Raw genomic sequence first — 17,923 nt, forward strand, 5'->3', positions numbered from 1 at the left:
AAGCTAAGAGACTTTAGTCAGAGAAACAGCAGGATGACTGCAGATCTTCACTTCTTCCTCTCCCAGATCCAACCCCTTCGTCTTGGCTCCAGTTCTGTAGCAGACACCTGCTGTGGCCTCCCCTTCCTCTCTGCCTCCACCTCTAGTGGATTACACAGATCTTCCCCTCCCACCTTCCTTGCCCTGCTCATCACATTATCCTAGCCTACCAACACCAGCATGCATTCCCTAGGAACCAACCCTTCAGTGAAGTCTGCCAGAGAAGCAAGCAGGCTAGCGAAGTAGGTAGGCTAACTGCGGACCTTCATGCTCCCTTCTCTCCAAATCCAATCTCCTAGTCTCTTCCCATTTCTGAAGACCACCTGCTCTTCACATTCCTCACTTGCTGCCCCATTTTCCAGGGGATGAATTAGATCTTGGTAGAGCACCTGCTTTTCTCCCTCCTGAGGACTCCCTTAATTCCCCACCCCAGCATATCCAGCACTACTTATCAGCTCCTAGTACTTAGAAAACACGTTTTGCTGAGAACCCCATTGGTCTCACCTAGCAGAATTCTGGATGAATTCTCTGTCGGCCAACACACAGCCACCACACCCTCTTAAGAACCAGGGCAACAGAAAACAGGGAACAAAATACGCATCCAACAAAGACAAGGTTAGATATCTGTGTCTAAAGTCTTGCCAGACCCAGATGTTTAACTGCCAGCATAAACTCACAACCAATGACAGCCATGACAAAATGCCTTCACTAGAGGCCAGCAACCCTATCACAGTAGGCCCTGAGAATTGCAACATACGGGAAACACAAGACAAAGACCTTAAAATAGCCTTTATAAATATTATAGAAGTCCCTAAAGAGGGAATTAATAAATCCCTTAAATTGAGGAAAATACAAGGAAACAGTGGAAAGAAATGAATAAAAACAGTTTAAGATCTGGAAATGGAAATAGAATCAAAGATAACTCAAACTATGGAAAAACTGGAACTTAGAAGCAAGGCTCATAAACAGAATATAAGAGATAGAAGAGCGAATTGTCATAGAAGAAATGATAGAAAAAATGGATATCTTGAACAAAGAAAATATTAAAGCTGAGACACTCAAAAGACTTGTTATTTTTTGAGACAGGGTTTCCATGTGTAGCCCTGACTGTCCTGGAACTTGCTCTGTAGACCAGGCTGACTCCAGCTCACAAAGATCTGACTGCCTCTGCCTCCCAAGTGTGGGATTAAAGATGTGCTATCACCACCCACTTCTGAGAAGACTAAATTTAAAAATAATAGGAATAGAGGAAGAAGAAACCCAGGTCAAATACTCAAAGGCATAGAAAATATTTTCAACAAAATCATACAGGAAAATTTGCCTAACCTATATAGAAGAAGGTGCCTATCAAGGTACAAAAAGCATACAGAGCATCAAAGAGACTGGATCAAATCAAAACAAGACTGAGATTCCATCATAAACTTGTAAGAATAGCCAAGATCAAAATTACTGGTGACAAATTACATTGGGGAGGATGTGGGATAAAGGGAACACTCCTGCATTGCTGGTGGAAGTGCAAACTGGCACAATCACATTAATATCAGTATGGTGATTTCTCAGAAAATTAGGAAACAACCTCAAATCCAGCAATACCACTTTAGAGTATATACCCAAAAGATTCTCAATCGTACCACAATGGCATGTGCTCAACTATGTTCATCACAGCATTCTTTATCATACTAGAACTTAGAAACAACCTAAATGCCCCTTGACTGAAGAATGGATGAGGAAAATGTGTTACATTTATACAATGGAGTACTACAAAGCAAAAAAAGAAAAAAATAATAATGACATCTTGAGATTTGCAGGCAAATGGATGGAGCTAGAAAGCATCATATTGAGTGAGGTAACTCAAACCCAGAAAGACAAACATCGTATGTACTTGCTCATAAGTGGCTTTTAGACATAAAGCAAAGTAAATCACCCTCCAATTCACAATGCCAGAGAATCTAGACAATAATGAGGACCCTAAGAGAGACAACATGAATCTAATCTACATGAGAAGTAGAAAAAAACAATATCTCTTGTGATAAAGGGGAGCATGGAGACCATAGAAGAGGGTAGAAGGAAAGGGGAGAGGAAGGGAGGGGAGCAGAGAAAAATGTATAGCTTAATAAATCAGTAAAAAAAAAAAAAAACAAAATAAAATGCATTCTATATATAACATTCTAATTCAGTGCCAACAATATATAGGGACATCAGAGTTCGAGCATGCCTAGTTCGGGCTGACTAGATTTCAAATTAAGGAGCTAGAGAGCTGTGTGGAAATTCAGGTGTGAGGCACTTCAGAACCCTCAGTGCATCCTTGACTTTACTGGAACTAGCTGTATAGATCAGGCCAGCCTCACGGAGGTCTGCCTATCTCTGCCAATGAAGTGCTGGGGTTAAAGATGTGTGACACCATCACCAGATAGAACCCACAGTATCTCAGCCAGGTACTGTGGATTGCTTTGCATCTGGATGCCTCATTTTCATCCTTTATTTCTAATATGTTGTTAGTTGAAGTAAAATTATATCATCTTCTCCCTCTATTCTTTTTACAGATCCTTTTTCTAGGCTGACACCAGAAGGTGTGACCAAGATTTGAGGTGCATTCACACAGCTCAAAAGATTGGTTTATAGGTGGATCTGTCCAATTCAAATGATTCAACCAAGAAAAATCCATAGGCTGGGCGTGGTGACACACACCTTTAATCACAACATTCAGGAGGCTGAGACAAATGGATCACTGTGAGTTCAAGGCCAGCCTGGTCAACAGACAGAGTTTCTGTACAATGAAAGATACATGGAGAAACCCTGTCTTGAAAAAACAAAAAGGAAAATATCCCTTGCAAGGCTGACACAAGAAAGTGTGGCCAAGATTTAGATGGATTCTCACAACTCAAAAGATCTGGATTTAGGTGGGTCTGTTTACTTCAAATGATTCAATCCAGAAAAATCCCTCAAAAGAAAAGTCACATCTTGGGTTTTAGTTAATTTCACAAGGGCTCACCACATTGTATTTTGTGAACCGTGAGTGAGCTCATCCCTGATAGGGAATAATTCTTGGTCTAGGGGTGAATCTCTTCAAAAAGTTTTCTGCTTCCACATCTACATATTCATTATTCTGTTCTGGTTTATAAAGCCATTCCTAAGAGAGAGAGTTTCACAGTAGACTTCCTAGTGTTCTGCCTCATACTGTCTCTCTGACCCCCCTCTTCCACAATGTTTCATGATGCAGGAGCTAGGATATAGATCTCTCTATAGATATGGATGGGATCCCCATGAGCTGTTGACTTCTGCATTTGTACAGTTGTGGGATTCTGTGATGGCCCAGTGCTTCTTTTCTAATATCTATGAAATGAGCATTACTAGGCTTTTTTAAACTAGATTTGTAATCTCATGTTTTGTTTGCTTTTGTAGAAAAGCAAATCAAAGATAAATTAATGTTTGAGCAATCCTGATATCAAAAGAATGAGAGATATAAATAATAAGGAGGGCTGAGGCAAAAACATTTTATCATTATTTATGTGGTATGTCAGTTTTTGAGATGTTGAGAAAGCACAACAACCATGAGTATGTAAAGGCAAATTCCAAGGGGTGTGTAAAATGGTGATGGGAAAAATATCAAAATGACATGTAACTTACCCATAAAACCCTAAATGAGAAAGCTGGTATTGTCAAACTTGTAGAGCTTTCCTATGTGAATAGAGTACACTCTGCTTCACTTTTGCCTCTGTCTCCAGTTTTAACTCCATAGCTTCTCACTAACTCAGCCCTTCTTCTCCCAGCATCTGTTTAGTTTTCCCCACCTACCTATTTTCTACCCTTCACAGGCCAAGCCAGTCCTTTATCAACCAATGGTATTCACAGCATACAGAGGGGAATCCCACATCATGTCTTAACAATAGAATCAAATAGTAGTCGGGCTAGATCTAGGACTCAACAGGAACGCATACATTGTGTTATCTGTTGAGGAAAGAAAGATTCAGCCTCACCACTAACATTTCATTTATTTATCATCCACATAATCTCTAGATTTGTATATTTTTTAAAAGGTAGGAAAACTTATAATGAAAAAGCTGAAAATATTGAAATGGTCATAGCCACAGGTTTACACTCAAGAGAGTCTGTCTTCCTATTTTATCTGGATGCAATTGATTGTGTACCTACTGGGACATCTTACATAGTGATTCTCATTTAACTTGTTGTGACACGCTCTCAGAGACAGCATTGAATCTAAGCATACAAAGTCTGACTTTAACCCACATGACCTAAAGTGGTCACATGTTGGAATAAAATTAGAAGAAGCAGAAAATAGAAGAATTTAATCATATCTACAGGTCATATGCATGGGAGAAATATTTGGGATTTGTTATGTGGCCTCAGCATGGAAGTACTATGATGTGCTTTTACAGTTTGAAAGTTCAGTATTGGAAATTTCCATATCCATTCCCTTGTTTTTAAAAGAGAAAGTTGAGTGTTTAAGTAAAGGGAATGGATTTGGAAGGATTTGAAGTTGAGTTGAATATGATCAAAATAAAGTGTACAAAATTCTCAAAGAGCTATTAAGATTTTATTTTATTATTTAATTTATTATTATTATTATTATTATTATTAAAAATTTCTGCCTCCTCCCCACCGCCCAATTCCCTCCCCCTTGCTCCACTCCCCTCCACTTCCCTCTCCAGTCCAAGAAGCAGTCAGGGTTCCGTGCCCTGCGGGAAGTCCAAGGTCCTCATTCCCTCCATTCAGGTCCAGGAAGGTGCACATCTAAACAGACTAGGCTCCCCCAAAGCCAGTACGTGCAGTAGGATCAAAACCCAGTGCCTTTGTCCTTGGCTTCTCAGTCAGCCCTCATTGTCCCGCACGATCAAAGAGTCCGGTTTGATCCCATGCTTTTTCAGTCCCAGTCGAGCTGGCCTTGGTGAGCTCCCATTAGACCAGCCCCACCGTCTCAGTGGGTGGGCACACTCCTCATGGTCCTGACTTCCTTGCTCATGTTCTCCCTTCTTCAGCTCCTCATTTGGGCCTTGGGAGCTCAGTCCTGCGCTCCAGTGTGGGTCTCTGTCTCTATCTCCATCCATCGCCAGATGAAGCTTCTGTGGTGATATGCAAGATCAGTATGGCTATAGGAAAGGGCCATTTCAGGCTCCCTCTCCTCAGCTGCCCAAGGAACTAGCTGGTGACATCTCCATAGAGCTATTAAGATTATTTGAAGATTTATTTATTTATTATGCATACAGCTTTCTGCCTGCACTCCAGAAGACACCAGATCTCATTACAGATGGTTTTCGTCACTATGTGGTAACTGGGACTTGAACTCAGATCCTCTGGATCAGCTGTCAGCGTTCTTAATCTATGAGCCACCTGGGAGGCAGAAGCAGGTGTCTCTTTGCATTCAAAGCCAGCCTGTTCTACAAAAGCTAGTTCTGGGCAGGCACCATAGCTACACAGGGAACACTGTCCCAAGAAAACAAAAAAAATAATTTTTTAGATTTCTATTAACAAATTTTTAATTTTGACACAAAATCACACATTTATGATATCATCATTTGTTACATTATAAAAACAAAATATAAGTACATGCAAAATATTTAGGTACTGTAAAATATTGTAGGAAAATTACTTTTTTTGGCAAGTTCTCAGTTCATATCCTAGGCAGGTCTTGAACTAAAACTCCCCCTGCTTCAGCAGCCCAGTCCCAGGTCTCTAGGATTAAAGGTGTGAGCTGCCACACCCAGCTAAGCAGTCACTCAGGGAAGCTTGTTGTGGAGATTTGCTTGTGGAGGTTGGCCTCAGAGTTAATTCAATCTTCCATCCAATCAGAATACTGGTACTGACAAATGGCCACAAATGAGATGTATTAATGAAAGCAACCATGGGAGGAAGTGGGCGTGGTCTTTAGAGAGTATATAAGGACACTCCAGTGGTCAGCCAGGTGCATTTTTCACCAGAGCAGATAGAGTGTGTTTCCATACATTCTGGCTCTTCAACCGCTGGATCTGTCTTCTGCACACATTGAGGACTGGACCCCAGAGCTGAAGAAATAGTGTGGTGTCCTCATTCAACACTGCTGAGGCCAGAGACAATTCCTTGGGTGAGTACACAGTTTACAGAGGAAGTTCCTTAATATTTCCTATTCTTAATATATTACCAAACTGAGTTTTCTGCTTAGAAATGACTGTTGGTCACTACCAAAAATATTCTGTTCCCATCTGGTCATCTTTATTTGTCAACATAATGTGAGTTACAGCGATAGATAATTTTAGTTTTATCTATACACACTTTTTCACTGCCCTAAAGTTACAACGCTCAAGGAACTTACCTTTCACTTTTCAATTTTGATTGTTGTCTAAATTTAAAGAATATTTTTAGAGCATTTTTTCATGCCCTTCATAGATGTGTGAGTCTCTGAATCGATTCTCACTTGTTTAGCTTTTTTCCTGACGCGCTCTTCCGGGGGGGTCTTTAGGCTGCCTTCATAGCCTCAGGGTCTTGGGCTGCGGAAAGGTGGGTGATGTGCGGATCTTCTTTTTGTGCCTGTGGACGCCTTTCAGCACTGCATCCTTGGCTTTCAAGGCCTTCACTTTAGCTTCGGCTTGGGAGGGGCAGGAGCTCCCTTCTTCGCTTTCGGCGCCATCTTGATGAAAAGCGATTGTTGTCTAAATTTAAAGAATATTTTTAGAGCATTTATTTATGCCCTTCATAGATGTGTGAGTCTCTGAATCAAATCTCACTTGTTTAGCTTTCTTCCTGACCATTATCCATACAACTTGTAACAACACTCTAAACAAAGAAAAACGTCCATAAACCATATTTTGGGAATGCAGGCTTAGTTTTCCAGAATACATTCTGCTGATTGGGGGTGTTGATAATCTTACAGGACCTAAAGATAATTTAGAATTATGGTCAAGTCCTGACTGAAAAATTCTGTGAGGCTTGATTATCTCAGCTAGCAGTCTTGGAACTGTTCTGGATGTAGAACTCAGAGGAAACTCCAACAGAGGTCCTCTGAAACATTGGATCATCTGGGCCCTCTGCTCCTATGGAGATTTCTCACCGGCTCTTCCTTGATGAAACCTGAATATTTCTTAGCCCAGAATGAATCCACGTCCTCTCATTTCCTGTGGAAACAAAAACAAAATCTATTCTTCAAAGTAACATATCTTTTGACATAAATTTTGAAGTAAAAGCATTTTCAAAATATGTATGTTGGATTAATCCAGCAACATTTATAATCAAATGTTTTTTAGCAGCTGTTGCTCCTTCTTTGGCATTCAAACAATTCATAGAGAACATAATAACATATAGTATCCAGATTGTCTGTGTGTTTTCCATCTTTATGTGGTTTTAGTTTAAATTCTATTTCATTTATTTTTAATTTTTGGCTTTTTTGAGACAGGGTTTCTCTGTGTATCTTTGGCTGTCCTGGAACTCACTCCGTAGACCAGGCTGTCCTTGACACACAGAGATCAGCCTGCCTCTGCCTCCCAAGAGCTTGGATTAAAGGTGTGTGCTACCATACTTTGAACTCACAGAGATCAGCCTGCCTCTGCCTCCAAAGTGTTGGGATTAAAGGTGTGTGCTACCATACCTCAAACTCACAGAGATCTGCCTGTTCTGCCTTTAAAGTATTGGGATTAATGGTGTTATGCCACCACACCTTGAACTCACAGAGGTCCATCTGCCTCTGCCTCCCAAGTGCTGGGATTAAAGGTGTGTGCCACCACACCTAACTACTTTCTTTCTTTTTAATTTAAGGATTTTATCCTTTATCTTTTCTCTCCCAAGCCCACACATATTTTTAAACACACTGTAAACTGTTCAGAGGTTTTTTTTGTCTTTGAATCTTTTTTTAATGTATATCTCTTTGTCTGACCACATGAGTCTTTAATTTTCTAAATGATATGGCTAAGAGTAAAGCTGTAGCTTTGACGTCTGGATCCATCCCATTCCTTAGGTTTCTGAGGGCCTAGTTTCATGGTGGAGGTACCGTCTGGAGCCATGTTTATTGCCACAACTCTGTGGAGTTACAAGGTCCCTGACACCACCAAGAAGCATGTTGTTGGCAATTCATAAACACCATTTAAGTGTTTGGTGTCAGGGCATCTTATAAGAACCACAAAGTTTCACAGCTAAAGGTGTTCAGGAAGCCTCTCTTAAATGAGATTCACTTGCCTCTAGCAAAGGGAAAACCCAAGAAATTGCTGCTACCAAAAAGCCATGCTAGACACCATTATTCTGTGTGTAGCATTAGTTCCTAAGCACTCTCAGGTTTTCTGTGGATGCAGTTGCCTCACGTTGGGCACCACTTGTTGACTGAGTTTTTTGTCCTGCCCAGTAATGCACCCATTCACTCCTAAAGGAAACTCAGAGAGGTCTACATTAAGGTTATTCTCATCTTGCATTCTCTGTGTTTGGGCAAAGACTGCAGACTGCATCTTTCCTCTTCCCAGAATTCTCCTGTTCTCATTGCCCTGTCTCTATCACCTGCTGCCTGCTTTCCCTGCCTATACTTCCTGCCTGACTACTGGCCAATCAACATTTTATTAAACAAGTACAAGAAACAAATTTTTACAAGGTAAAACCATTGTCCCGACATGCTTGCACTCCAGAAGACATCAGATCTAAGTATAGATGGTTGTAATCACCATTAGGTAATTGGAAATTGAACTCAGGACCTCTGGTATGGAACTCAGTGCTTTTAACCTCTGAGCCATCTCTGAGCCCCTTTAAAATTATTTTTTACTTTTTTATTAAGAATTTTTTTAATGATGATATTTAGTAAAATCACAGATTGTTGGCATGATGATTTCTTACATCATCAAGAGCAGAATATAAGTGCACCACAAAGTATTTAGATATTTTCAAACATTGTAGGAAAGTCACTAACTTTTTTGGCAAGTTCTCAGTTCATATCCTAGGCAGGTCTTGAACTAAAACTCCCCCTGCTTCAGCAGCCCAGTCCCTAGATCTCTAGGATTAATCATGTGAGCTGCCACACCCAGCTAGGCAGTCACTCAGGGAAGCTTGTTGTGAAGATTTGTTTGTGGGGACTGGCCACAGTTAATTCAATCTTCCATCCAATCAGAATACTGGTACTGACAAATGGTCATATATTTGGTGTATTAGTGAAAGCAACCATGGTAGGAACTGGGTGTAATCTTTAGAGACTATATAAGGCCACTCCAGGGCCCAGCCAGGTCTATTCTTTACCAGAGCAGACAGAGTGTGTTTTCTATACATTCTGGTTCCTTGACTGTTGGAATTCCATGGGTGAGCGCACTGTTTACAGGAGGAAAATCCTTGTTATTTCCTATTCATAATTCTTTACCCAAGTGAGATTTCTGCTTAGAAATTACCGTTTGCAACTTACCAAAAAAGATTGTGTTCCATGTGGTCATCTTTCTTTGTAAATATAACATGACCTAGAGTGATTGATAATTTTAGATTCATCCATACACACTCTTCTGATGCTCTGATGTAAAATACTCAAGGTACTTACATACTCTTTTTCAATTTATATTGTTGTCTAAATTCTAAAAGTATTTCTAGAGCAAATATGTGTGTAATTCATAAATGCAAGAGATGCTGATACCTGTAAATTAAATATACCTATGTAATATATAAAAATTAAATGCTTTGAATTCATTGCCAATTACTAGCCTTTACATATATTTTCTGTAGATATTATGTAAAAAGCAGAGACTCAAGATGTAGTCAAGTAATTTATTTTGATATTCTCTGTTGTAAACTATAGGAAAATTTTAGTGTGAAACAATCCTTGATCATACCTTATGATCTTGGAAGAAGTGGCTATTTCTATTATTGATTGATTTATAAGATTTGATGTACACATGCATTTAAATTACTGAAATTTAGACCAGTGGTGGTGGTACATGTCTTTAATCCCAGCACTTGGGAGACAGACAGGCAGATAATTGTGAGTTCAAGCCCAAATTTTCCACAGAGTGAATGCCAGGATGGGCTTCCAATCTACATAGAGATAGCCTGTCTGAAAAACCAAAAAAATTCTAAAAATTAACCAGACCATTCTATTCATGAAACTAGTGTTCTGGTTAAAAATCTGTCACAATTTTATAAATTCTAATTTGAATATTATTTTTTTCTGTGTGCTTATAAAGTATTTTGAAGTGATAAATCTACAGCAAAAATTACCAAAAGAGGACCATCAGATAAGTTAAGAAAGCCAACATTGTAATCACAGTCTCTTTTCTAAACTAATCTTGACTGTGAATATTAGTACTGGTTTTCAACATACTATCAGCTAAAGTCATTGAATCCATTTGCTTCAGACCCTGGAAGCTTAAATTATTTGGAGGATATTTTCCTCAATCAAAACAAGATTCTGTATTTGTTTAGATATTTAAAGAGAAAGGGGAATATGCCCCTTTTATTAGATAACCAAGTCTCAAATAGTCTTGAGAGTCTCATTTATGTCTCTAGGATTCATTCCATACTCAAACCAAGAATGTATCTTTGTAAGCAAATAAGTTTCCACAGAAACTCCCATAGTATTCATCTCGATGGGCTTTTTTATAGACAGGGAAACCTGTCTGAACGTCTGAAGGTTCATTTGAGGTAGATTCAGTATAGTTGGGAATCCACATGAAGTGCTTATGAATTCATTTCACCATTCCAAGGTCTGAGATCTCAAACCAAAGGAAAAAAGGGAGAAGGAGCTGATAAACAGGAATTCCGTGCTTTTTGCTTCCTTATTTTGGAAACCATGAGACCAACTAACTCAAGCTTGTGCCACCATAATTTCTTGAATTATGAATCAACATAAATTCTTATTCTTTTAGGCATTTGCAGCAGAAAGAAGACAAGTAACTAAGGTTGCCTTCATGTGTTAAGGGAAGGGACAATAGGATGTCAATGAGTAAGATGCTAAAATCAGAAAGCAAAACATTTACTAGGGATCCTGTTATTTGGAGATTGTTCTCTTGAATAGACAACCAAAGAGGGAAGAGTTAAACCAAATAGGTCTGTAGTAAAAGACCAACTTGTGTACTTGAAGTACCTTGATCACTCCAGTGTAAATTTATTCATAAGCACTGAGAGAGCCTGTTTCAGACCTTGAACACAGTTCTTAATTTCAACGGAGTCTCTGAAAAAGATGCAGATTGTAGGGCACAGAAATTCATCATATCAATCTGTATTCATGTGAAGAAGAGTGAATAAGAAAAAATTAGGAACTTAGCTATATACTTATATTAATTTATAGACACCAAAAAATGAAGAATGCTTTGTTTTAGACATAACAGAATTACCACTTGAATCAAATTTTGTGAAGTTTTTTCCTTCTCTTGGTCTTATAATAGTAATTCTGACTTTCTTCCTTCAGCAAAATGGAGTCAGACCTCTCACAAGCCTTCCAGGAAGAACTCACCTGCTTCATCTGCATGAACTACCTTACAGACCCAGTCACCATAAGCTGTGGCCACAGCTTCTGTAGAGCCTGCCTCCACCTTTTCTGGGAAGACAGTCTCTATCCAGGCCTTTGTCCTACGTGTAGGGAACCATCCCAGCAGAAGGGCTTCAGAACCAGCATTGTTCTGAAGAAGCTGGTGTACATCGCCAGAAAAGCCAACCTCATGAAGTACCTGAGCTCTGAGGAGCATCAGTGTGTGACCCACAAGGAGACCAAGGGGATCTTCTGCATGGAGAACAGGATCTACCTCTGTCAGCTCTGCTCTGACTCCCATGAGCACAGAGGTCACAATCACCGAACTATTGAAGCAGCTGCTGAGGATCAAATGGTGAGTGATGTTTCTGAGAGAACATGAAACCTGGAGAGTGAGGCTCAGTGGACAACAGGAAGATGCTGGTCCTGATGATGAGGAATCCACTCCTTTCTGAATGGTGGCCCTTTATTAGCAGCTAGTGAAGAAAGAGTGACTATAAATGTAAACACTCCTTGGGAGACCCGTGGGTGTAAGATCAGTTGTGTTTTATTACACATCATTTCCAGGTCATTGGGAAGTGAAATGCTCTATTCATATCTTTTAAAAGTGTCTATGACTGGAGGTTATATTAGAAAATACAGTGGAGTCAGTTATAGAGAAGCCTGTGGGAAACCCAATGTTATGTAAATTACCCAGATATCACTCATAATTATCACTTTACCTGAACAAATGGATATGCCATATTCTATTTATGTGTTCTTAAAATTAAAATTCAAAGTTACCTAAGTTAAAAAAGGAATATAGTGATCCTTCTTTTATTGATAAAGTTATTTTATTTAATGTTTGAAAATCTGCCCATCATTACTGTTTATTAAAAGCTGATATTCATTGTTTCTTACAGGAGAGACTTCTAAAGCAAATGACATCTTTACAGGAGAAGATTCAAGAAATTCAAGAGAATCTAGAGGCAGAGAGCAGAATCAAAATTTCATTTATAGTGAGTATGAGATTTATGCTGAAAATCTGGTTGAGATACTTATTTTCCCAAATCGTTATTCAAGGTTTAAGTATAAGACATGGGATATGATACTAGGAAAACATGTCATGATGGCCTTGAATTCTGAGTGTGAAATAGAGCTCTGCATGTGGAAAGATGGCCTGGTGTGTGGCAAAAGACTCTGAGACTAATGAGTTTATTGCTGAAAGTGCAGCACAGTGCATTAGACTCTAGGATCGTCCCATGAATTCTAATGAATGCATACAGAGTGTCATATTTACATGAACATATGTATTATCAATCAATACCATTCCTTCAGGCAGCCCTGTTTTTTTTTTTTTTCATTTTGAACTGCTTTATTCCTTTCCTGTAGTGAGGTGCTGCGGGCTGCGTTCCTGCTGCCTGGCTTTCGGCCTCCTGGCTAGCTTATGCCCCGAAATAACAACACACAAATTGTATTCTTTTAAACACTGCCTGGCCCATTAGGTTCAGCCTCTTACTCACATCTTGATTAACCCATATCTAATAATCTATGTAACACCATGAGCGGTGTCTTACCGGGAAAGATTCAGCATGTCTGACCTGGTGGCTGGCTTCATCGCATCTCTCTCCCTGAGGAGAGGCATGGCAGTCTGTCTCACTTAGGAGAGGCATGGCATCTGACTGAGCCATCTTCCTCACTTCCTTCTTCCTGTTCTGTCTACTCCACCCACCTAAGGGCAGGCCTATTAAATGGGCCAAGGCAGTTTCTTTATTGGAATCAGCACAAACAGAAGACTCTCCCACATAATTTTCCTTTCTCCCTTCCTCCCTTTCTCCCTTCTTTTCTCCCTCCATTTATTCATTTCTTTTTTTGTGTTAATTGTATCAATTTTATTTATTTTAGAGTATATATATAAAAACTTTACCACATTTATTACTAAATTTCACATATCTACCTTTTTTAATTCTACTAGTGAAATAATTATTTGTATGATTTTTTTATATTGGTAGAAATGCTTAGGATATCATTGTCTTTGTATTGATGGAGGCTACTTGTTCATTCCTGGCTACCCAGACCCAAAGTAATCATGCAGAAACTATATTAATTAAAACACTGCTCAGCTGGTTAGCTCAGGCTTCTTATTAACTCTTACATCTTAAATTAACCAATTCCTATTATTTTATATATTACCTTGAGGCTCATGTCCTACTGGTAAGGTTCTCAGTGGTGGCTTGTGTCTTTCTCCTTTGGTAGCTACATGGTGTCTCCTTGACACTGGCTACTTTCACTTCTATCTCTGCTTTTAATTTCTACCTTGCTTTAATCTGCCCTGCCAGAGGCCTAAAGAAGCTTCCTTATTAACCAATGGCAACAAAATATAATCAAAACAATAATCACAACTATCTATTCTTCAAGTCCATCAAAGATCCCAGAATATTATATTACTTAAGTTAACAGGAAATGAATTGTAAACAACTTCCACATCTTTAGAATTGACAGAGACATCTCGCCGACTGGACGGACAGTCACCCAAAGTTCTTCTGTAACATTGGGGCATCCATCTCAGCCTACAGACCCATAGTATCCAGCAGACATTTTCATTAATGAGGAAATTTGAAAGAAATAAATGAAACCAAGGAATTTCCATTTCTGACAAGTCCTTCAGAGTGTATGTAGCACAGTGATAGGTGTCCTTTGTCAAATTTAAGCATAGAAGGATGCAATGGAGTAGGATTAAATATGTTCCAAAAATCCCTGACAATGTCTTGTTTTCTTCAGAACTTCCTGAACATAAGGGAAGAAATAATCAGGATAGAGTATAGGATATGGAATGCAGTCCCACCTGAACAGGAAGATCAACACATTGCACGCATGAAAAATGAAGGCGATTGTGTTTTAGAGAAACTCAGAGAAAGTAAAGATATGATGATCCAAAAGAGCAAACAACTAAGAGAAATGCTTCAGGAACTCATGGCGATGTCCCAGGAGCCATATGTGGTACTGCTCCAGGTTAGCAAGAAGGAATGCAGACAAAAGTTTATGTGTCTTAAGCTCACACTGGTGATTGTTATACTAAGATTATTTTTAACATTTCCTGCATTTATTTTAGGAGGTTCTTTTTCAGTAATAATCTGGAGAAACTAAATTCTGTAATAATCTTGCCAGAACAAGATTTTTTTAATAAAAATTGTGTTAGTAGATTCTCCAAGAAATATGTCCTAATTTTTGATTTTGTAACTTGCCTCTCTGAAAGCTGAAATTCAATGTTGCAATTTCTTACACTATAGCCTCTCCTTGGTAATTGTGTATAATTTCAAAGAATGATATTACTTAATTTCCTCTTTTTGAATGTTGTAATTTCTAGAGATATAAATAGGATGGGATTTTGAGATAGGGTTCTAGTCTGTGGATCACAATCACCTACAACTCACAGTAATCTTGGGGCATCTAACCTGGCAATTCCATTCTTAGAGGCATGAGGCAGCATGCATGGGAGAGGTCATACATTTGAAGTACCCTTAGTTAAAGTACCCTCTGTGCTTTGTGTTTCACCTTTTGAAGATAGCTGGGGTTTCAACATCAATGTATAATCAATATCTATGTGCTTCTCATAATTTACTCTCACAGCCTGATTCCATCAAGAATTAGAATTGTGCTAATCTGTTTGTTAGCATTAACCTGCTAATGAAATATAAATTTTCAGGTTAGATAGCATGACACGGCCTGTCTTTTATGTGAATTTTATAAACAAACTTTGTATTTCACTTCTTCAGGATTCTAAATTTTTCTTGCTTTCTTTGCAGGGTTTGGATGATATATTGAGAAGGTGAGTTTAGCCATTGGTGCAAGTTGGGGTACCCTGAAATTGCTGTAAAATTGATTAAACTGCCTTAGAAAAGTGCATATATACTTTATAGAGAGAATATTCTATTTTTGTATAGTATCTGTTATGGATTTTTAAAATATTATTTGTCATATTCATGTGGAGTGTATGTGTGTTCATGTTCATGCACAAGTAGCAGTGCACATGTGTGGAGATCATAGGACATTACAGGAGGAAGTTTTTTCCTTTCACCATGGGTTCCAGAAATTGAACTCAAGTTGTCAGGCTTGTGTTTCAAGGGAATCGACCCAAGAGCGTTTGGCTGAAGTTGGAGTGAGGTTTTTCTGAATAACTGTGATGATATCTTTAGCACCATACAAATCATTATTTTCCGCTCCTTGCAGGAGTGAGTCAATGGAGATGAGTATACCCCAGGCTATGAAACCAGAACTCTCTGCTCTCCCAATCACTGGACTGACTGAAAGTTTCAACCACTTCAAAGGTGAGTGAGCAATGATGGAAATAGCAGAGGGACCCTTACACCATGAGATAACCTTTGCAAACATATATATTTTAATGCCTGAGAAATATGTCTTAGTTAGTCATATTGTAATCTTCTTAATTTCATGGTTATCTCACAAACAAAGAAACAAAAACGAATACCAGTATATCAGTTTGTGTGTGATACTGTCTGAACAGAGAGTATCAGTTTTTCATTGAGGCATACAGAATGGTTAATTATCTGAGGACAGTCTAATTCAAATTAAGAGCACCCACTGGTGGAGATATTTGATTATGTTCCTTCACACATTTTAGCAATTGATTTTTTATATTACATTATAGCTCATTGATTAAAAATACACAAGATATAGTGGTGCACGGTAGTAATCCCATCAATATCATGGAGAGAGTTTGAAGGCAATCTTGTCAACATAGTGAGTTCCATGCCAGTCAAGTTTAAATAGTAATACACTATCTTAAAAGTAAGTGAAAAAGAAAAATCATAAAATAACTAAACAGATAAAGCCATGTATCATGAACAATGAATACAAAACTAATTGATGGGTCATGAGGCAATGTCTCAATTCCCCTTGTATATCTAAAAGTCAATTTCAACCTCATAGGGAAAGAGTACCAGAGGAACTAGAGGTTAAAGGAGGACAATTGCTAATAGGGAACTACTTCTAAAGTAAATTTAGCTCTTCCTTTAGTATAAGTATAAAAATTCCATGGAAAGAATAAACACCAATATGAAAGCAATTCCTGGTCATATCTTAGTAATAACTTTTTTTTTCTTTAAAATTTATTTATTTATTTATTATGTATACAATACTCTGTTTGTGTCTGCAGACCAGAAGAGGGCAGCAGACCTCATTACAGATAGTTGTGAGCCACCATGTGGTTGCTGAGAATTGAACTCATGACCTTTGGAAGAGCAGGCAATGCTCTTAACCCCTGAGCCATCTCTCCAGCCCCCAGTAATAACTTTTTATGTAGACCAAAGAGGACAGCCTTTGCTGTGGCCCTGACTGCAATACACACATCTTCCCTTTGTCAGGTGTAACTAAAAGTCACCTGTCAGAGGTAGACTGAGGCTCCCTCATCTACAGCATCTACAAAATGTTTCATAAAGCTTTTCATCATGCTACCACTGTTTCTTGCACTAATTCTTGGCTTTGATGAATTTAACCTTTAATCCAAGCCAGTTTTTGAAAACCAAGACAATTCTCAGGATCTCTGTCACCTCAGAAATACAAATGGTCATTTTAACTAAAATGTTTATTCTTTCCACAGTGCATGTTTTCTTTGAAAGGCTGTTTGGATTGCATTTTAAGAAGAACCTATTTAATGTCATGAGAAGAGCCAGCTTCACACCTCACCATCAGGATACATCTGTGGATCCTGTTGGATACTATTTGGCCTCCTTGGGATCACAGAGCTTCATCTCAGGGAAATATTACTGGGAAGTGGATTTGAAGGACTCTTCGGACTGGGCTGTAGGAGTCTGTACCAATTCCTGGTTAACGAGTAGAAACAAAGAAGTTGAGACTAAGGGTGCATTCCTTCTTTTCTGTGTGAAGGAGGGTAATCATTACAGTCTCCTCACCACTAACCCAGTGATCCAACACTATCTAGAGAAGCCACTGGGCAGGGTTGGCGTGTTCCTTGATTGTGACGCTAGATGTTTAAGTTTCCTGAATATTGCCAAGAGTTCCCTCATATACAAATATCCTCATAAGACTTTTAAGTACGGTGTCTGGCCTTTCTTCTCCTACGGTCAAACAATATCATAGGAAGTTGTAATAGAGTTTTCCTTGTTTTTAAGTATTTCCTATTGTAATGCTATAAGTTTTATTGTATTAAATATTAAAATACTATTAAATGAAAAAGAGAGTTGAATACATTGCATTTTCATCTGCTGACTCCATATTCCACAAAGAACACTTCCTTCCATAGTGGTATTGTCTTGTGTATCTGTTTGTTTTTGCAAACTTGTCAGAATTATTCATTCGGGACTACGACTTGAGATCAGTGTTAGAGCCCTTTTTAAAGTATGCACAAGACCCTCAGTTGAATTCTAACATGATAAAATCTATTTAGCTCTATATACATACATGCAATCATTTATATGTGCTATATAACATTTTACCATCCTATTGGTGCTAAGT

The 17,923-nt window shown here is 38.6% G+C and overlaps 1 protein-coding gene across 1 annotated transcript; it reads left to right on the forward strand.

Annotated features, from left to right (window-relative positions):
* Nucleotides 1-11,163: 11,163 nt before the first annotated feature.
* LOC119809440 (tripartite motif-containing protein 43-like) lies at nt 11,164-17,548 on the forward strand. Its single transcript, XM_038322249.2, has 6 exons — nt 11,164-11,804; nt 12,352-12,447; nt 14,210-14,440; nt 15,235-15,257; nt 15,659-15,756; nt 17,049-17,548. The coding sequence occupies exons 1-6, from the start codon at nt 11,394-11,396 to the stop codon at nt 17,546-17,548; spliced, it is 1,359 nt and encodes a 452-aa protein (XP_038178177.1). The 5' UTR covers nt 11,164-11,393.
* Nucleotides 17,549-17,923: the final 375 nt, after the last annotated feature.

The sequence above is a fragment of the Arvicola amphibius genome, chromosome 3, assembly GCF_903992535.2.
Source record: "Arvicola amphibius chromosome 3, mArvAmp1.2, whole genome shotgun sequence".
Taxonomy (NCBI): Eukaryota; Metazoa; Chordata; class Mammalia; order Rodentia; family Cricetidae; genus Arvicola; species Arvicola amphibius.

Coding starts and splice junctions, on each gene's coding strand:
- LOC119809440 (XM_038322249.2), top strand. CDS start 11,394: ATGGAGTCAGACCTCTCACAAGCCTTCCAGGAAGAACTCACCTGCTTC. Junction 11,805..12,351: donor CAGCTGCTGAGGATCAAATG/GTGAGTGATGTT, acceptor TGTTTCTTACAG/GAGAGACTTCTAAAGCAAAT. Junction 15,757..17,048: donor AAGTTTCAACCACTTCAAAG/GTGAGTGAGCAA, acceptor TTCTTTCCACAG/TGCATGTTTTCTTTGAAAGG.